A 22625-nucleotide genomic window follows, 5' to 3' on the forward strand; every position below is an offset into this window, starting at 1 on the left:
GATGTTTACTATTTTTGATTTTTTTCTTTTTTATTTAAAACTTTGACGTTTTCTGCAAATCCTCAAATTTTTGAGAGCGATGTTTTTTCGATTTATATTTTTTGTTTCCAATTGAAAAAAACAATTTTTTTCAACTAGCCTTCTTTCTCATAACACCATGCTTAAAATTTTTGAGAGTGCTCCGATTAGCAAAAGTCCGAAGTTGACGAAAAATTCAAGGAAACTTTGGTAAGTAAATTTTTACGAAAGCAAACTGTGGTATTAGGATTTGAGACAGTATTCAGCTCTGTCAAATGACCGTCTATTAAAATTGATACAATGTGGAAATTTCTAGTAGAACCTTTATTCTTATAGTAGTTCTGGTCTCGTTAACTAGTTCACCAGTATTTACATTTGTGTAGGCTCCTTTACTTCTATGCTGTCAAAAAATTAATTAAATACAAACATCATTTTCTTTTTATGAGATTGATGTCAGTAGATTAAATATAGAAAAATGCCTTCAAAATTTTATTTAAAAACCATTGGCATATTTTCTCAATAACAATTACAACTTTTATAACAAATAAATTAAAAATTCAAAAAGTTGGTTAGATTCCGTACTTTGTTACTGTTTGGTTGTGTCACCGTTTTAGCAGACTAATATTTAGTTAATATTCTGGTATAATGGGATCATACAATATTTTTATATATTAAATCTGCCATCATAATTATATTATTTATAGTTATAATTTTAAAATTTATTAAAACGATTATAAAAGTACACAAACATTAGTATGATGGCTCGTTCAAATAAAAAGCTTCGTAACAAAGCTAAATTACTGAAAAACATCGACGATTTCAAAGGTTATACAGATTTTTATATTTACTTATTGTTACGTTTTAAAATTTAATTTAGAAACTATCTTTAGAAAATTACGAATATAAAACATTGTAAATTAATGAATGTGAATGTAACTAACAAGTGACAATTTTTTAATTTTTAAATAAATAAATAAAATGTAAGTAGAATAAAAATTTTAAAATGCGGACTTAGATAATTGAAAAATCAGTACGCGCATTTTTTTGAATTTCATTATTTTAATTACATTATTTATTTATTTAAAATTTATCAATTGTCTCATGTCTGCTAGACTTACACTCATAGTAAAATGATGTTTATATCATGATACTGAAAGTAATCGACACCTGACAATTTCGTGTTTTTCATTACCAAGTTAATTGTCATAAGCAAAATTTAAAAAAAAAATAAAGACCTAGTACCTGGTCAGGAAACCAGTACTTCATCACGCCATATATTTGTATACATATTTAGAAAAACTCAGTAAATATAGATAAACAAAAACATGAGTGATCGGGTACTAGTTCCCTGATCGGGTATTAGGTCTCGTATTGTAGACTCGAAAATTTTTGAAAATTCTTCACTTGAAGTTTGAAATATATGTGCCTGTCACCCGTGTAAAAAAAGAATCATTGAGAAAAGGTTGAAAAAGTGTTGAATATTCTTAACTTTAGAACACAATACAACGACAAACTTTTTTAAAACTCAGATAGCTCGAAAACATTGTTGCGAATATGTTTTCAAGCTCGAAAATACTTTTATATGTCATTGTTTTTGACAAAAACCATTTTTTAGCATTTCTTTCTTTCACGATAAGGTAAATGTCCTAAAACCGGAACAAGACCCAATACCGGAACGATTCGATAATCATTATATTATATTTTAACTCGTACGCAATGTAATTAAATAAAACTTTCTTTATTTAAAACTTTAATCTTTCAGTTACAAGATAGGGTATAAAATAGATTTTAGAATATATACAAAATATGAAAAAAAAAAAATGTTAATTATAGCAATAGTCTCGGATCCATGACTTTTTCATTTCTCTTGATGGTTTTGCTAAGAAAGCAGTCAATGGTCTTACAGGAAATGTATAAAAGTACTTTTCAATAATTTTTTTTTTTGCATATAGATCTTGAATGACGCAAAATTCAAAAAAACATATTAACAAAATGAAAAAAATAGTATTATTATATTAATTTTACTGTTCGTCTATTGGTACACCAAAATGAACCCCTGCCTAGTACCGGAACAGTCAGGCATATTAATATTATCGATGGACATTAACAGTGAGTTTTATTAACTGGCTAAATCAAGTGCAATATTCATTATTACTAGAGGCCTAATATTCAATGCAGTAAGTATGATTGTTATAAAAAATGCATTAAATATAGATAAACTCTGATTTAAATCATAAAAAATAAATTTTTGTGTTCAATTTTTTTTTTTAATCATTTTTATGGTATAACCTCAAATTTTTTTATTTTGCTTCTATCATTTAGTTCAAAATATTTATTTTTTATGAAATATTTAATCACTTAAACATTTTAAATGCATTTTACATTAATATTATTTATTAATTGTTAGTATTTTCACTATGAATTAATGCATATTAGCGCAACCCTCGCAGATTTGAATCACGGTGGAAACACCGTGGGTTTGTTCCATTTTACCACTGTGATTACGCGGTGTATCCACCGTGATTCCACGGTGGCTTTACCACCGTGTATACACGGTGTTTCCACTGTGATTAGGCAGTGGATGCACCGTAGAACCACGGTGATGAAACCGCACAAAGTCACCGTGGAATTACGGTAGATACTTTAAACATAACAATAAGTTATTGAAAAAATAACTCATTTTATTTATTGTTCCGATATTAGGACAGCCGAATTCTGGTATTGGGACAAGGCTATTTCAGCGTTTCGGTATTGGGTCTTTGGGATGTCATAGAAAAAATTTTTTTTTTTATATTAAATTTAAGAAAAATGAAGCAATTTGATAATTTTTTAATACGTAATTGTCAAATCTATCTAATATAATAAATTATTTTGGTTTATAATTGGTTTGAATATTTTTAATACGATAAAAATCAGTCGTATACTCTTCGTCCTTCCGATATTGGGAGATTTACCTTGTTTCGCAAACGAATTAATCGATTTTGATGGTTGAGGCGGCAATCGACGCAATTTATTGAGTTCTAAAGCATATCAGATTTTAGAACTGTTTGGTTGAGTTCTTTCAAAGATATTCGCAAATGACTATTTTTTACCATTTCTGTCTTTCGCGACAAGGTAAATGTCCCAATACCGGAACGACGAAGGGTATATGACTTATTTTTATCGTTTTAAAAATATTCAAATAAATTATAAACCAAAATAATCTATTACATCATATAGAATAGACATTTACCAATTCAAAAATAATCAAATTAGTTCATTATTCTTAAATTTAATATAAAAAAAAAATTTTTTTCTATGACACCCAAAAGACCCAATACCGGAACGCTGAAATAGCCTTGTCCCAATACGGGAATTCGGTTGTCCTAATACCGGAACAGTAAATAAAATAAGTTATGTTCTGCATTTATTCATGGTGAAAATATTAATAATTATTAAATAATATTAATGTAAAACGAGTATGAATGTAGCAGACATCAGACAACTTTAAAATTATAAATAAATAAGATAAATAATTAAAAAAATAATATTTACAAAAAAAGCACTATTAATTTCAAAATTTTTTGAATTCGCATTTTTTTAAATTTTATATTATTAATTATTTACTCGATTTATTAATTATTTTAGATTTGTCTGATGTCTGCTATATCACACCCATAATGTAAAAGGTATTTAAAATTTCAAAATGATTGAATATTCAATGAAAATAAATATTTTGAACTAAAGAATAGAAACAAAATAAATCATTTGAGGTTATACTAGGAAAATAATTAAAAGAAAAAAACTAAAAACAAAAATTTATTTTTTATGATTTAAATTAGAGTTTATCTATATTTGATGTATTTTTCATAACAATCATACATACTGCAGTAAATATTAGGGCTCCAGTAATAATTAATATTGTACTTGGTTTAGCCAGTCAATAAAACTCACCGTTAATGTCTATCAATAACATTAATATGATTGGCTGTTCCGGTACTGGGCACGGGTTCATTTTGGTGTACCAATAGACGAACAGTAAAATTAATATAATAATACTATTTTTTTCATATTTTAATATGTTTTCTTGAATTTTATGTCATTCAAGATGCATATACAAAAAAAAATTATTGAAAAGTAATTCTATGCGTTTTCTATAAGCTTAATACCATTGATTTCTTAGCAAAACCATTAAGAGACATGAAAAAGTCATGAATCCGAGACTATTGCTCTAATTAACATTTTTTTTTCATATTTTAAATATTTTCTAAAATCTATTTTATATCTTATTTTTTAACTGAAAGATTAAGGTTTCAAATAAAGAAAGTTTTATTTAGTTTCATCGCGTACGAGTTGAAATATAATATAATAATTATCAAATCGTTCCGGTATTGGGTCTTGTTCCGGTATTGGGACATTTACCTTATCTCTTGAATAAATTGATCGATTGAGGTGGTCGCGGCGATCGACACGTTTCATCAAGTTCTAGAGCTGATTCAATTTTGAAGTCGATCGTTTGACTCTTTTATGAGATATCAGTAAAAAACTAAAAAAAATTTTTTTTTTCGAAATTTGCAAATATTTTCGATTCCACTTGATCAAATGATCTGAAAGTTTCAGGAAAGTTAATGGCTAACAAGCTCTTTCGATTGCCACAATAACCATTCAAATTGGTTCATTAGTTAAAAAGTTACACGGAGAAAAAAGTATAGTCAAAATTACAATACTATAATAAAATTTACTAACAGATATGAAAAAATACATTCTGTATTGTAATTATTTCTAAACGTATAGTAAAATTTACTAGTTAGTAATAATTACATAATAAGATATTCAAAATTACTATGTGTAATGGATTTTTTGCTAAGACGATTATATTTTTTATTATCTGTATAGTAAATTTTACTATAAGTACTATAAATAAATGCAAATTTAAGAAAGTAAATTTTCTAATATAATATAGGATTTGTTATTATACAAAATATTAAAAATTACTATACGCAATGTATTTCTTGCTAGGACGATTGTATTTTTTTTACTATTTGTATAGTAAATTCTACTATTTGTAGATAAAATTAAAAGTTGGTGAGAATAGCATGTGTATTACTAGTTTTGAAACTTTTGTTTAAAGGAGACATCGGGCCGTCAGACATAGGAAAGGACTTGCGCGCGAAAGATCCGAGTTTGAATTTCAGTTGAAACAAGTGATTTTTTAAAAAACAAAAATCGACACCAACACCAATACAGATCACGTAAATAACCATAATAATCAAAATGATAGCAATAATAGTAAAAAATTAAAAGCTATTAAAAATTTAATTTTTTTTTTTCCATTCTAATATAGTAAAATTTACTAAACGGGAATATTAAAATTTACTGAATATAACTAAAAATTAATATGCAATATAGGAGATTTTCCATAGCCAGTATATGAGAATTCCCTGGCGGATCTGATAATACGGTAGGATTCCTACGGTATGTTACCGTAGATTACGATACTGGGGTAATATACCGTAATTTATCGTAGTCATACCGTAATTTACCGTAATCCTGCCGTAGCCTTACCGTAGATCTACCGCAACCTAACGTAATCTTACTGTAATTTACCATAATACTGTCCTAATTGACCGTAGCTCTACCGTAATTTACGGTCGTCCTACATTTCATGACTGCAAGATACGGTAAATTAACGATAGAACTATGATAAAAATACAATACTTGTTTGTGCGATCATCAATAACAATGTTCTGGTTCTTCATTATGAATAATATCTTTACTGCTGATTCCAGTAGAGTTACAGTACAGTCTACTACTTACCGTACACTACCACATTACAGTGGTTCACGGTAAATAATTTACGTGATTAATTTTAGGACACGTTTGTTCATACTCAAGAAATTCTGATAAATCTCTGATGCGTGAATGTAAGGGCCTTATATCTACGCTATTTCTATCGATTCACTTTGTCTTTGTTTGGCAGAGGTGCCATCTAAATTTTTGATTCGAATAATAAAATCCTAAGTAAACATCAATTATCAAAATAATAGGTTAGACTTACGGCAGTTTAACGGTAACTCTACTGCAATTCTTCGGTAAACCTACCGTAATATCAGATCCGCCAAGGAAATTACTAAATGAATTGCAAAATATGCTTATCTGTTCATTAATTTTTCATATAAATCATAAGCGTTTCAAGATTACTACCCAAATTTAGTAATGCTCATATTTTTTAGTCAAATTTACTTAATTTTTTTCTCCGTGTACTTAATATTAAAAGAATAATCTTATTCTTTAGTTATGTAAATTAATATTTAAGACGATAAACATCGATGAATAACTTGAGCTTATTCAAAACATAATATCCAATAAACAACCGTAACTGAGCATGCTAAAGCGTAGATAATTAATCTCGCGTGATCAGTCTAGGTTTGAATCTTAGATAGAATAAAATTATTCATTCATAAAAAGGTGTTTGTTTAGGTACAAAACTAATCTGAAACACATTGTATAAAAAAAGGTATGCTTAATAATATTTTTTGACATAATCAAATTTTTTCCTTAGTATTTAGTTAGTAAATAAAACACTTGAATATAGTAATCATTATACTTCACCGAAGAAAATAGTTGATTAGCTCTTTTTTGTACCTAAAATACTTGAATCGAGCACTTTTTCTTGAAAATATTCATTTGTTTTTCTCAATGTAATGGTACTCTCCATCTAAAAAATTAAAGGAAACCGAAGAAAAGTTTCATCTATCCTAAAATGAAAATTTGTTTACTTTATTTTTTACTCCATATTTATTTAGAAGTCTAAAGTTCAAATAATTTTAGTACTCCCTCGTGGAAAAATTTCTCTGTAAAAACTGAAAATAATTATTTATAAGTCTGAATAACAGTTCTTAAATTTTTACTTTTTCTTAAAAAGTATGAAAAAGTCTTATAAACTCGGAATAAGTTTTAATTTGACGTATAAAGTCAGAGTAATTCCAAGATTTCAGACTCTCCCAGTGAGCTGTTCATGTGAGCTCACATATTTTCCAAAAATATTATTTAATCATACTCTTCATTTCTACTTTTCGAATTAATTCCTATGCATGACTTATTTATTATTATTTTAAATTCTTGCGAAAATCTATTATGCTTCTATAATCTTAATGCTCTCTGAAGAACTTTTATTAAACGTAAAAATAAATTCCCATCAGTTTAAGAAAAACGTTAGTCTTGTATTATAACATTGAAAAAAAAAAAAATTTACTCAAGTTATCGTGATTACGTAAGTATAACTTACAAATACTTGATTCGAATGCTCATAATTTTTGCTGATGTTACCCTAGTAGAAATGAAATCGAGTTTTTATCTAGTAACTGGCCAATTTTACTAGACTTAAACCAGAAATTGGCCAGTGGACTATCGAGTTTCTGTCAAGTAACTGGCTAGTTTTAGTAGAGATCCAAGACAAACATGACAGCTTTGAAAAAACTGTCATATTTAAATTTTAGGTTTTGAAGTTATTAAAATTATGAGTTCCTCGGAAAAATAAAACGATTTTTTAAAAAAAACCCAGACAAATTAAAAATGAATTTAAATTAATGTATCTTTTTCCAAATCACTTCAAAAATTTATATGCAATAGATAGATAACGCCTGAGTTACAGGTGGCGGGATTTTTAGTTTTTAGCCAGAATCGCTGGTCATTTACTGGTTTGAAATCTAGTAAATTCTAGATTATTTCTACTAGGGTATTTTTTTAATCTTTACTGTTTAGAATTAGGTATTAATAATCATAAATTTAATTCTAAAATATTTTTTTAAAAATAAATTATTACAGTTGTTGCAGATAAAACTACTAAAAAAGAATATATCAATTCTTCAGGAATTGTCGACAAATTAGAAAAATGTAATATCAAAGAACAAATTACGTTAGAAACAGGTAAACTTTTTGTTGTGATACTTATCAAAAATGTTTCATTTGAAAATATCAGTCTTATTTTTCAGCGATTATTTAATCACTATTAAAATAATTTATTTGTTTCTTTTTATTTAATATCATACAGGTATTGAGTATCCTTTAGATCTTTGGTTTCTCTTATCAGAATATATAAAACCAGAAGATATTGGAAAATTTGCAAGTATCTGTAAAAGTTCTAATTATGTTACAAGAACTGGTAAATTTTGGTTCCATCTTTATAAACGGTATATTTACTTTTTATTATTTTCACACTTACGGAAAAATAATAACGACTATTATTAGAAAACACTAATGAATAACTAATGGTCTAGTACTTTCACGCACTAATGCTTTATTGTCATTAGTGCGTTCAGTATCATTTTTACTGTCATTATAAGCGCATTGTACTTGTTCCCTAGTATCGATAGGGTAACCCGATAAAAAAAAATCGGTCTGTCGGTTGACCTTGCCGGCCAGCCCCAAAACTTCCCGCCTATTTCGAGCTCCTGGAGCTCGAAAAATTGTTGTTGATACATTTTCGAGCTCGAAAACACTTTTGGATGTCTTTGTTTTCGAAAAAAAAAAACGTTTTTTACCATTTTTTCTCAAACGATATCTCTCGAACGAATAAACCAATTGAGACGTTTAAGGTGGCAATCGACGCGTTTTATTGAGTTCTACAACTGATCAGATTTTGAAATTGATTTATCGAGTCGTTTTTGAGAAATTTTCAAAATACTAAAATTTTTTTTTTTTTTTTAATTCTTTCGACAACGGTTTCTCTTGAAAGAATTAACCGATTTTGATGTTTGAGGTGGCATTCGATGCGGCTTATGAATCTTCAGAGCCCAGTTGATTTTGGAACCAATCCATTGAAAACATAACAACTTATCCAAAAAAAAAATTTTTGAAAAAAATTTATTTTTGGAATATCTCTGAAGTTTAATTTTTTTTCAGCTTCAAGATATTCGCAAGCCGCGTCGGATGACACCTTGATGATCAAAATCGGTTCATCCATTCAAAAGTTATAGTTATTTACATATGTGCGTGCATACATACATACATACACTCGGACATCATCGTGAAATTAGTCAGGATAGCTTTTTAGAACCTCAAAACGTCAAGATCTCTTAGAAATTCGATTTTCGAAAACCGGACTGAAACCAATAACTTCCCGAATTCATGAAAATTTGCAATTTTCTTAGCGGGAAGTTAAAAATTGAATCCAATCATATATACTTATGATTACTATTTATATTGATTAGTCGGTGTTAGTTAATTTTTATTCGATGAAAAATTATTCGTCATTACTAGGGCTCAAACCTGGATCATTGTGCATATCAGTTGAGGGCTAAATGCCCAAGTAACACGTGCTTAAGCAAGTGCTCTTATATAAGAGCCTTGTGCAAGACATATAGTTACTAGTGTCTCTTTCTACGTATGTGCCTTGCGCAAGATTGTGTAGCAAGAAGATGACTTAAAAATTGTACATGATTTGCTTAAGGTATTGTAGGCAAGAATATTGAAGTTGTTTCTAATATGGTACAACCAAAAGTTTCTTACGCATTTCTTGCCCAAGAAATTTATGGCAGATACTTGCGCATGAATTGCTTAAGATGCGCGATACTCCCCATACTATTACTTCCCCCACTAGTTTTAACTTAAGTAGATCTTGAGCAAGCCATGCGCAAGGCAGATTCAACATGCTTCAGGCGCCGGCTTTCTTCTAGAATTGAATAATAATTTCACCAAAATTCTTGTGTAACATTATCATCGTTATTCAAAAGGTGATGGACACTAATTACTTCCAAGTGTTGCGAGATTCACTAGCCGGAGTACTAATGATCACTAATAAAAGTGCTTATTAACACTACTTAATGAATCTTCAATAGTGTTCATTAGTTTTTTTTCCGTAAGGGCATGCAATTTTTATTTTTTATAAACTTATATATTATTTTTATTTTATTTCTCTCAGTTATTACAAGCCGCTACCACATTTACCGGAAAGATTACGACCTGAATGTATGGTACTGTTACGTGGTCTTAGAGCTTGTGTAATCAGAACATTACATTTAACATATTTTTCATCTTTAGATAGAGTGAATAAAAACCCATATTTAGAACAAGAAGAACCACATTCTTTAGTTAAAAGACGATGTTGTCTGATGTGGCACAAGGTACATTGTTATTATTGTATTAAATACAATTAATCGAATATATTTTAGTATCTAGTTTTTCTTTTAGAAAGGGGAAAGTCATTGGTACTTTTTTTTCAAGCTCAAGAAAATTGTAAATAGTCATAATAATGCAAAAAAAGAAAATGTCAGTATCAATAGTAATGATGAATTCAATGTACATAGTATGCTAGAAGAAGTTTCAATAAATACAGAGAATAATTGCCGTGTATTACGAGTAAGTTCTTCAAAGAAAATCTAAAAAATTAAAAATAATAAAATCAGTGAATAATCTTATTTATTAATACTTGATCTATAAGGTGACCTGTATAAATTATGGGATGATACCGTTAGTAAATGGACTCATTCTTCAATCCGTTAAAATGGATTTATCACCAGGTTTTAAACATCATCGACTTCATTTAAATTTCTCTAGCAATTGTAGCTCCAAAATACCGACTCATGTAGTTATACTAAGTGGAGTTGTTGATTGTAAAGTTTTAGATTGGTGGCACCCATGTTATCCACATCACGATCGAGCTATAGATGTTTCATTGCCATCTGTTGAATTTTGGGATTTCTAAAAGTTTATTTTGTCATTCATTTCTTCATGGAACTAATCACTTACTAAACTTTTAGTTCAGTTATTTCTGTTTAGCATCTTACTATCTCTAGCAAATTCGAATTACGGTAAATTACCGTAAAATACCGTATTTTACTGCAAATTTGCCGCATTTTAGATAATTTGCTGTAAAGATACACTAAAGTATAGCATAATATCGCAATTTACGTTGATGTTAAAATTCCGTAATATTTCCAGCGGATTTGCACGAATACGGTAAAATTCTGCATTTTTACCAAAAATACTGCACTTTTTACCGCAAATACCGCAGGGTCGCTGCAAATTTACGGTAAATTAACCGCGCGTCTGCGGAAAAATAGTCCGACTACTGTAACTGCCATAATTTACCGCGAATGCCGTAACTTCGCGAAATTCCTTATTTAACCGCAATTTTTCGAATGCTGTAAATTACGGTAATTTTACGTAATTCGGATCCGCCAGAGATGTGGGACCTATACATTATATTGTTTACTACGCGATGCTATCAAAATATGATACTGAAGTTAACAGACAAATAAAAATTTTCGGATTTTTTTTTTACGAATCAATCACAAAAAAAAAAAATCTAAAAATATGCATATGGAGAAAATTAAAAAAACCACAAGTACAATAAAATCATTTTGTCTTTTATAATTTATCATTTTGAAAAAATTTCAAAAATTATTAGACGTTGACTAACTTCAGTATCATATTAAAATAAGTTGACTAAATTATGGTAATAAATTTAAAAATATAGATGGTAGTTAGACAGAAGGGGAAGACGTCTATTGGACAGGTTTCATTTGGAAAAGTAACCGCTAGGACATATCCCAATAACCCAGATCCCTATTACCTGAATTACCAATTACTAATAATCCCGATGACCCAACTTTCCAGTCACCTAAAATCCTGATCACCAGTAATTTCAATTACCAATACTACCAATTACCCAAATTTCAAATAATCCGAAAGTTCGATAGCTTAATTTTTTTTCTTAATCAGAAACATTTGTGACAAGACATTCCGATTGGACAGGTTTCGTAACCTCAAAGTAAATTTCTTTGTTATATAACAAAGCTCAAAATGGATTTCTTTGTTATGTAACAAAGAACTCAACTTTGAGCTTACGAAACCTGTCTAATCGGAATGTCTTGTCACAAATGTTTCTGGTTAACAAAAAATTAAGTCATCGAAATTTCGGATTATTTAAAATTTGGGTAATTGGTAGTATTGGTAATTGAAATTATTGGTGATCGGGATTTTAGGTGATTGGAAATTTGATTCGTCGGGATTATTAGTAATTGTTAATTCAGGTAATAGGGATCTGGGTTATTGGGATATGTCCTAACCGATAGGGGTTACTTTTCCAATTAGAACCTGTCCAATGAACGGCTTCCCGACAGAAGCGGAATCGCAATTATTTTGACTTTCAAAATTATATCTCTAAGGTTTTTTTCTACAATTTTTTATTTATTTCAATGGCTTATTTAGCTTCAATTGGTAAAAAATTTAAACTTTGTGAAATCATAATTTTTTAGTATTTTTTGAAAATTCGAAGAGTAGAAAAAAAGTTGGGAATTAATTGTAGCGCTCATACGTCACTTTGAGTTCTTCCTGAAATTTCCAGCATTTTTTATTATTCGACCCATCAATCAATTATTCAGTTGAGCGGGTTGAAAAAAAGTTATAAAAAGAACCATAAAAAAATATTCTTACCTGCGAAAATATATGAAACTCTATAATCATTTAATTTCTTCTAAAATTATGAGAAATATTAAACTTTGTTAATTATGTAACTGATTTGTTAATTGATAAGTTATATTATTTATATATAATTATAAAGTAATTAAAGAAATATTTTTTACTTTAAAAATCTATTTTATAAATTTAAATGAGGATGGAATATCCTGAATTCCACTTATTTTAAATTTCTTATATCCTCTCTTTTCAAACTTTGTCCCTACTATCGACACACCAAGTTTTGATTGATTTTACTCCTCGATTAAAACTTTTTTGAATTTGAAGAAGTTTTTCAATTGGAGTTTTCAATCAGGGGGGGGGGTACCGCGATTGACCACAAGTTGACGTCATTTAACTTCCACGTCAAACTTATGCAGTTACCTTAATATCAAGTTGTATCAGTAGATTTACGTCAAATTGCCGTTTATATGACTCAAAGTTGCTTTCATTAGATATACGTCAAATTCTAATATTCAATTTTTTTAGTACAATGAAATCTTTGCCGTCAACTTGACATCTCAATTTGGCAGTAGCTTTTAGTCAATATGCAGTCAAAGTAGCTATCAGGGTACATAAAGTGCAGATTGATTGGAAGTTTATCATAAATTTTGTTATTAAATTTTTGCTGAAATTTTGCCGCTTAAAACAGATTTCAGGGTCAAGCTGCATGTCCAAGTTGGCGTCAACTTGGTGACAAAGTGACTATTTCCTGATGGCAAGACTTTCTAGCGAAGTTGGTGTCAATGAGTTGCAATCAAGTTGATAACAATTTTCAACTTTTGTAACTAGAACCTGTTGCCAAATTATGATACTGACGTCTAATAATTTATAGATTTTATCTGTTAACTTTAGAATCAACATCAACTTTTTGAGAAAATTAAAGGCAACTTTCTATCAACTTATGGAATACTAACTTTTGCCACTAACTTTCTCGGGGAGTTAGCAACCAGTTGCGGTCAACTTATGGAAATACTAATTTTTGCAATGAATTTGGTTATTAGGGTGAACATTCCGAACATCTGAAAAACCCTCCAGGAAACCAAAGTTTCAGCTCAGAAATTTGAATGAAACTTCTGACATCACTATGACGTACAGTATATACAAAAAATTCCGGTCCAACTTTTTAGCTCTCTTATATGTAAAATAACATAAATTTGACGTAAAAGTAAAGTTGATATTTTACATCAAGTTTATATGTAATTTTACGCGACAGAGTTGAAATTTTTTATGTGTACTGAATCTCATCAAAATGTTAAATGTTTCATATCAATTTTGGAATTTAAATGTTGATCATCTAGAGAGTTCTCATCGATGTCAATTTTTGCAACCTTAATTTTTAATTTCAGGTCCATGACTTTGATGAGAACTCTATAGATGATTAACATTTTAACTCAAAAATTGACATGAAACATTTGACGTCTCGATGACGTCTAGGACAAGAAAAATTTTATTTTAATTTTTTGCTCTCTTCCACACGCAAAATTTTATATAAACTTGATGTGGAAAATAACAGCTTTACTTTTACATCCAGTTTTCTATGTTATTTTACTTATTCGAAGGATAAAAAGTTAAATTGAGATTTTTTTTGTATACTGTACGTCATCGGGGTGTCAAAAGTTGTATTTCAATTTTTGGGGTGAAACTGTAGTTTTCTGGGAGATTGGCTATCAAGGAGGGATTAGCATAGGCTCTCTAATAGCTCAGTTTGCTTTAGCAAAAGTTTACTTTACGATAGTTTTCTTGAATTTTTCGTCAAATGTGCGTCAACTTCGGACTTTTCCGTTATTTACAACAATTTGCATGCAACACTTTATTCAATTTGACGTAAATTTACTGCTCGAATTAGAATGCAAATTCACTTTAAAGGTTGACTAGGAAAAGTTGTTCTCAATTTTCAGGCAAATTTTTATTTCAATTTATGGTTAATTTGACTTAAAAAATTGTAAAGTATTTTTTTACCGTCAAATTGTAGACAATATGATGTATCAATTTGCTTACCTTCTGAAATGGTAAGAATAAACATTACTGACTATTTTTTTTTTCCGTAAAAGTTTACTTTTAAATTAAAGAAAAATTAACCATAAATTTTTATTTTCAACTTTTGCTGTAAAATTGTCTGCAAATTCGGGCAGCAGATTTTAAATAATTTCAACATCAAATTACCCTCAATTTCAAGCTAAAGTGGCTTTTACGGGCAATTCGAACGCAGATTTCTAAGAAAATTGAAAGCAACTTTCTGTCAACTTTTTGGATTTCCAACTTTTACCACCAATTTTCTCAGAAAGTGTCTATTAACTTTGGAAATACCAACTTTTGTGGCCAACTTGGAGTCTATTTGCGGCTGTTAGTTTGACACCAATTTCTCGCCAACTTCCCTGATAGCCAGACATTGCTTTACAAGTGTTGTAGAGCAACACTTTCGGCTAACTTAACGAGAAAGTTTCTGGCAAACTTAGCTGTATAATACTTTCCTTTAAGTTGGCTTCAGACGGCAGTAGCTTGAATGTAACTTGCCAGAAAAACTTTCTGTCAATTTGAAGTGAAACTTTCAATCAACTTAATATCATTGTTTGACGTTAATACTTGTAGTCAAATTAAATTGAAAATTGCAGACAATTTACTGTCAACTTAAAGGTAACTGCTTGCTCTCCAACATTTACCTTTAAAATACGGCAGTAGTTTGTAGTTAACTTATGGTTAGGGTGGCTATCAGGGTTGGCTATCAGAGAGGGTGGACTGCACGCGTATGCTGCCGTTTTGTATACCGTATTCCGATAAGAGCGATCTTCTTGTTTATCAATTTATCAAGGTTTAAAGAAATCACAGACACACCGCCTATATACACCAATCATCACTCATTGTAGTACAGCAAGGTTATGTTTACATGTCGGGAACTTTAGATTATTCGTTAACTTGTTTATAATTTGAAAATTTTAATATTCAACAATAAATAATGGAATGTCCGCTTAAAAAAGTTGAACTACAAGCAGATGTTTATATGACTTGTCTTCAACATGCATTATCAACGGAAAATTTTGAAGTAATGGGATTACTTATTGGCCATGTAAGATATTGTACTATTTAATATTTTTATAATCCTCTAATTAAAATTGAAAATAATATACCCATAAAATCGCATGATACTGAAAGTAGCAGACACGTAATTTTTTAACTTTAATAGAAAAGTTATTTATATGTAAATAAATTTTTTAAAGTATGCACATAAAAAAAATCTTGTGTGTATTTTAGTTGTTTATATAAAAGAAACTAATTTTGTTATTGTCTGCTACTTTCAGAATCTTAAAATCGCCTACTACTATATTTATAATTTGTCTTCTAGATTGACAGTGGTATTACAAAAATTTCTGCCTTGAATATCTTACTACGATTAGATAAAAAGAAAGATCGTGTAGAAATTTCTCCAGAACAATTGTTCAAAGCTGCTGCAGAAGCTGAACGATTGACTGTGGAATTAAAAAGACCTATGAGAGTAGTTGGATGGTATCATTCTCATCCTCATATAACAGTTTTTCCTTCTCATGTCGGTAAGCGATTATCAAAATAGTTTTACTATTTTAAAAAATTGAGTATGGATTTAACAAACACTTGAGGTAAAAGCCAGGGTTGCAAATAGCGCATTAAATTTATAATTGCATTAGTGCTTCAATTAAATTTTTTTTTATATTTCATAATCCAAAAACAACAAATTAAAAATTATTTTTTAATTTTTAATTCAATATCTTTGAATTCAAAACAATTTTTTAATTTTTAATCCTACATTTTTGAATTAAAAATTATATTTCAAATTCTTAATTCGTAAAGTAGCGTTAAAATGTAATGGGTTAGTTTTTAAATCTACGTTTTATAATAAAACATTAAATGAACAATCTCAATTCAGAAAAACAGATTAAAAAATTTGTTTCTAATCTCAAATTCCATATTTAATAATAGAAAAGTAAATCAAAAATTTAAATTAGCCATAGCTAAAAAGGATTCAAAACTTACATTCCGTTTTTTAATTTTCTTTTATTATATCAGAAATTAAATAAAAAATTTAAGATTCCGAAAATCAGATTAGTGTTGTTATAATTTTAAATTCTCTGTTTACACTGAAAATTATTCAAAAAATTTAATCCTTAAATGTCTCAACTATAAATGATCTTTTGATTTCAAATTCTATTATATCCGACGATCAAGAGTAAGTTTAAAAATATTTAAACTTGAAGGTCAAGTAAAACAGTATTCTTTCCTGTTATAAGTGCCGTCGAATTTTTTGCCTTGATTACTTATCCGATTGCGTACCACATCTTAATTAAAAAGTAATTTCCAATTTTTGATCCCACGTGTTTGAATTACACAAGTAATTTTTTATTTTTAGTCCCACGTGTCTGAATTAGGATTAATTTTTGAAATTTTAAACCCACGTGTCAATTTAAAATCTAATTTTTTAATTTTTAATTTGACTTGTCTGATTAAAAATGAGTTTTTCGATTTTTAATCCCACGTGTGTACATTTAAATTAATTTTTCAATTTTAAATCTCGTGTCGAATGAAATATCAATTATCAAATTTTGAAATCCACGTCTCTGGATTAAAATTAATTTTTTAATATTTAATCTCACGTTTCTCAATTAAAATTAATTTTTCAGTTTAAGTTGTTGAATGAAAAATTAATTTCGTAATTTTAATCGATATAATTTCAATTACAAATTAAAAATTTAATTTTTAATTGCAAATATTCTCATTAAAGAATTCGCAATCGTGCTTTAATCGATTTTCATTCTGTCAACTTATACTTACTTGATTAAGTTTTTATTATGTAAAAAGTTAGTTCATTTAATGTGATAATTTTTTCTTTTCAATTTTGAAAGTTCAGCAACTACAATTTTTAAAGGCTTTAAAGTTTTGTTAGTTTAAATGGTTTGTACTGTTCATATATGCATACCTCAAAAATTGCTATAAGAAATGTTACTAATTAAACTTCTGAAAATTCCATAACTATTTGGATTTTTTTTTCTTCATTTTGAAAATAAAAATAAATTCATTAATTTACAGATATTGGAACTCAGGCGACGTATCAACTGATGGACTCGTGCTTTGTTGGTCTAATATTCTCAGTATTTTCCGAAAATAAAGAGACAAAAGTATTTTTTTTAAATTATATTATTCATTTTTTTTTTTTTTCATTTTGATCTTTATAAATCATTAATAAAAGATTAATTGTAATTAATAATTGAAGTAAATTTTTTTATTTTATAGGAACAAGAGTGTGTATTAACTTGTTTTCAATCTCGTAACAATGATGCCGTAGAAATTCCAGTAGAGATTGTTAAAATTGGAGAAATATCAAAGGAATGCTTGAATGTAAGTAAAAAAATTTGATAATTTCGAAGCCAAAGTTTACTCGAAGTCAAAAGCCCGCAAATTTATTTTTGTGAATTTATTATTTAGCTTAGTAGATTAACAGTCCTGAGTGATAGAATATAATTAATATCAAATGAACCGGCTGAGGCCGTTCAGCACGCGCGTTGCGCGGGCGATCACCAAAGTTAAGTAACATCAAACATGATCGCTACTAGGTTCGATGAGCGCTTAGCCACGTGTCGGGTTTGAACGGAGGTCTCTGACCGTTAGGATGAAATCTATTAATCGGTAAAATGGGTATTTTATTTATCACTGGACCTTCACCCAAACTGAACTGTACTGGTTACCCTGATAGCCACACTTTGCTCAGCAAGCTGCAGTGAAACATTTTTGACTAACTTAACGACAAGTTTCTAGCGAGCCTTGGTAGATAATACTATCATGCAAGTTGATGTAAATCAACTACTGTCATCTGAATGTAATTTGACAGAAGAACTTGCTGTCAATTTGAAGTGAAATTTTCAATCAACTTAACGTCATTGTCTGATAGTAACACTTGAGGTCAAATTGAATTCAAGTTTACAGACAATTTACTGTCAGCTTAAAGTAACTGCTTGCTCTCCAACACTTTTCTTTAAATTGGCTTCAGAATACGGCTGTAGCTTGAAGTTAACTTACGGTTGTGACGATCAGGGTAGGTTTTCTCTGTGGTTTTTCACTGCATCTCTACCGCAAGGTGGAATAGTGAGGCATCATCGTAATTGATGCAGTACAGTATAGAAGCACAAGGTGGGCCCCAGCCGCAAAAATAAAGAGAGAAAGAACTTAGAGAGTGTAAAAAAAGAAAAGAGCTTAGGGCGTTAGAAGGTAAAACATTGTAAAAAACTATCGAAGTTGTACAATGAAAGAACTCTAATTAAATATAAACCATTACTTAATTAAAAGCAAGTTATTTTTTAATATAAGACATAAGTTATGAATCTTTCATTTTGAAAAATTTTTAAAAATCTTCAATTTATCGAACGTAATTTGTTTGTTTTTTTTTTTTTTTTTTTTTTTTTTCATTGAATAACAATTTTTACAATTAAATTGGATGTCCTTAAAAATTTGTACAAATATAATTAAAAACATAGATTTTTTTTTATTTATTGATTCTAATTTGTTTTACTGCAAATTTTCCGCATGTTACGGTCATTTTTACGACAAATTACGGTAATCTAAGGCAATCCGAGGTAAAAAAATCGGCAATTTACGGTAGTATATCGTAATTTATCGCAATTTGTGACATTTCTACCGTAATACCGTAAAATACTTCACTATTGGTAAAATGCCGTAATTTTGCAGTAAATCTGCACGTTTATGGTGAAATACTGCAATGTTCTCGCAACTTTGCTGTAAAATACCGCACTTTTACGGTTAAATACCGTAGGATTGCCACGATTGTACGGCAAATTACCGTAACTTGTCGTAAAATACCGCAATTCGCGGTAAAATACCGTATTCTACCGTGATTCTTCCGAATACCGTAAATTACGCCAATTTACCGTAGTTTGGATCTGCCAGGGTAAGTAGAGAAAGAGACATTCGTCAATTTATATGGATAAGAAGAAATACCTATGAATATCCTCTAAAAATGTGAGAATGTATATAAACGTTGTTGAAAATTTTTTCGTAAAAGTATATTGAAGTGTAATTATAATTTGACTGTAAAAGCAAATTTTTCATCGTTATAATACATCATTTTATGCTGACATAAAAATGATAAAGTAAAGAGCCACGTTTCTGACCTTTTAAGAGTAACAGTTGATGTAAAATTAAAATAGTTATTAAAAAACTTAATTAAAAAAAATATTGATGACTTTATCGGCAGGTTTAGAATGTTTTAAAGAAAATTTTATAATAAGTATAATTTTGATAATTTCGTTAATATTTTAAGTAAATGTTTAAAGAATCGACATTCGTGAATCCAGTTTCTGACCCTTGAATTGAAAGCAACTTATCACCTGTAACGTTATTTATGGCAATTTAGAATTAATTAAACTTTATAATTTTTAAACTTTAATTAAAAAAAAAAGAATTTATTAAGAAATGGAAATAAAGTATGTTTATATAACAAAAAAACTTCCAATTCAATCTTCGTACCCTCTCACACGAAGTACTGATTACAAGTGAAAAATTATTCTCGCACTGTCTTCAATCTTAAACTTTTTTTTATCTCGCTATGATATTCTATCAATCTGTACTTGTTATCAATTAAGCGTAGAATATATTACTTTATGTTCTCGTATAATTTATTGTATTATTTGAATGAAAAATTTAGTTTATGTAACTCATGCCGAAGAATACGCCGCTAACGGGCTAAAGTCAGCCTCATAAAATTATACATTCAAATACAATCATTTCTGATTGGTCGAAAGAGTGGTTCAATATCTATCCTAAAAAATTTGGTGTTATGTCACCGCTTATATCTGTCATGGCAACGCTTGTTATCGAGACTGTTGTCATGGCAATAGTTGCTATGGGAACTGTCGTCATGGCAACGGTTTCTATAGAGATGATGGATCATGTCAGCGGCTAATAGAGACAATAGAAATCCATGATGGATATTTTTAATAACGAATTTTTCACAAGGGAAGCGTGGAAGGTAATTATCAAAAAATAATGGATGCGTGTTAGTGCGCGAACGCCTTCTAGTACATTAAATTTCAATTGAAGCCGAAAAGGTCAGAAACTGGGTCATGGTCAATAATCGAGCCCTTTACCTTATATACACAGAAACATAAAAACGATTTCTCGACGCAAGAAGTATTTTACATAATGAATTTGAGACAATTTTTTTAGGTCTGGAAAAAATTCTGGGCACAATAATTTTTTTTCGCTTTACAAAATTTTTTCTTGTTTCAAGAAAATTGTTTTTTTTTTTTATTTATAATACAAAAAATTATCTTGAGACGGGTAAAATTTTTTTCGCGTCAAGAAATCCTTTTTTTCTGTGTAGGCACACGAAGTATACTTGAACTTATATTCAATGTATTTTTATTACATTAAAAGTTACTTACTAGTTTAACATTTAGAAGTACGAAGATGATCAATTCATGTTATGTGATAAAACAATGAGTAATTAAAGTTAATTGTTTTAGGCATCAAAAGATCTACCAAAAATTCTTGTTCAAGAAGATGATGAAGTTGCAAACCGTTGCGAAAATAGTTCAGATCCTCTTGCAACTATTCACAACAATGCGGTTCGTACACGTGCTCTTGCGCACATTACGGATGTAGTTACGAAACCTTTAATAGAAGTGCTGGAGCAACGACTTATTCTCAATGAAAATTATAAGACTCATCTTCATAAAGTTAAACAAAAGCTATTGAAAGAAATTCAAAAGTCGTATCCAACTCAACTGGAAACTAAGCAAACTAAGAAAAAAAGCAATAAATCTGCAGGAAGAAAATAGTTTTTTTTTTTTTTTTTTTTTCATGAAAACAAATAACTCGTTTTTGTTAAGACGATTAATATTTGATTAAAGTCTAAAAGTTTGACTGGAATAATGAGTTTTTGAACGAAGAAGCGAGTATTACTTGTTAAAGTAATTCAGTTATTACTAATAATAAATAATGTTGTTTAGTTTAAAAATCAGTATTGTTAATTTATAACAAATAAATATATAATTATTACTAAATGTATAATCAAATTATCCTTAAGATTAATTCCATTTGTATACAAATAAGTAAATTTAATATAAAAAAAATATAAATAAAAACTTTAATTTGTTAATGTTCCTCAAAATTTTTATAATAGCTAAGGAAAAATGTCAAATTACGAAGCATGTCCCTATTACGAAACATGTCCCTATTACGGATCAGTTTTGTACTAATTTAATATTAAATTCTATAAAAATAACCACATAAATAACACTTCAATGAGATTCATTAAAGTGCTTTTTTTTTTAATAACTTTTAATCTTTTTAGTAACAATACTTCATTTTACGGTAAAATACCACAGGCTTGCCGCAATTTTATGGTAAATTACTGCGCTCATGCTGTAAATTTACCGCAAAAATACCGTAATTTGTCGAATACAGTAAATTAGAGTAATTACTGTAATTTACCGGAATTCGGATCCGCCAGGGGTATTCTTGGTTACAGAACTTTTGACATATTTTAGTATTGTAAGTAAGAAGTCAAATATTATTGAACAGATACTTCTGTTATGTAGTAAGTGAGGGATTCAATTTAAACTTATTATTTCTGAATAGATTGTATCCTCCCTAAAAAAACCCTGATTAAATTCAATTGGATCTGATTAATACAGTCGGATTTCAATCAGATTCAATTGGAAGCAAAAATTCAATCAGAATTACTCGGGAGCGTTGCAAGTGTGTGATTCAATTTCAATCGGGAAAAAATATATATTATTTTTCGATTAATTTCGATGGAAATTTCTCAATCAGATTGAATTAGATTCAATCAGAAAGTTCCCACTGAGCCCGATTGAAAGTTAATCAGAAATCGGAAGCTTGATCGCTAATAAAGTACGTACGTAATTAAAGTTATAAAAACAAATTTTTTTCTTTGTGCAAGAATTTTTTTCTAATTTTTAATTATATCTTTAATTACTTTTTTTATTTAACCAAATCATTGCTTTTTTGAAGTTTTTAGTTGTAATAAATTTGAGAACGTATAAACTAAATTGGAGAAATATTTGCTTGCCTTGAGTTATTTACCCAGATACCAAAATGACGTCATATTGAGTTCTGAATGAGCTCCTATTTATGATTTGGACGTCTCATCAACATCTTAA

The 22625-nt window shown here is 28.9% G+C and overlaps 2 protein-coding genes across 2 annotated transcripts; both read left to right on the plus strand.

Annotated features, from left to right (window-relative positions):
• Nucleotides 1-373: 373 nt before the first annotated feature.
• LOC103569044 (transmembrane protein 183A) lies at nucleotides 374-12538 on the plus strand. Its single transcript, XM_008546127.3, has 6 exons — nucleotides 374-843; nucleotides 7825-7926; nucleotides 8051-8189; nucleotides 9920-10121; nucleotides 10189-10356; nucleotides 10439-12538. The coding sequence occupies exons 1-6, from the start codon at nucleotides 774-776 to the stop codon at nucleotides 10700-10702; spliced, it is 945 nt and encodes a 314-aa protein (XP_008544349.1). The 5' UTR covers nucleotides 374-773; the 3' UTR covers nucleotides 10703-12538.
• A 2094-nt stretch (nucleotides 12539-14632) lies between these two features.
• On the plus strand, nucleotides 14633-21499 carry LOC103569045 (lys-63-specific deubiquitinase BRCC36). Its single transcript, XM_008546128.3, has 5 exons — nucleotides 14633-15523; nucleotides 15800-16004; nucleotides 17515-17603; nucleotides 17719-17823; nucleotides 20964-21499. The coding sequence occupies exons 1-5, from the start codon at nucleotides 15413-15415 to the stop codon at nucleotides 21276-21278; spliced, it is 825 nt and encodes a 274-aa protein (XP_008544350.1). The 5' UTR covers nucleotides 14633-15412; the 3' UTR covers nucleotides 21279-21499.
• Nucleotides 21500-22625: the final 1126 nt, after the last annotated feature.

Source organism: Microplitis demolitor, chromosome 6 (assembly GCF_026212275.2).
Source record: "Microplitis demolitor isolate Queensland-Clemson2020A chromosome 6, iyMicDemo2.1a, whole genome shotgun sequence".
NCBI lineage: Eukaryota > Metazoa > Arthropoda > Insecta > Hymenoptera > Braconidae > Microplitis > Microplitis demolitor.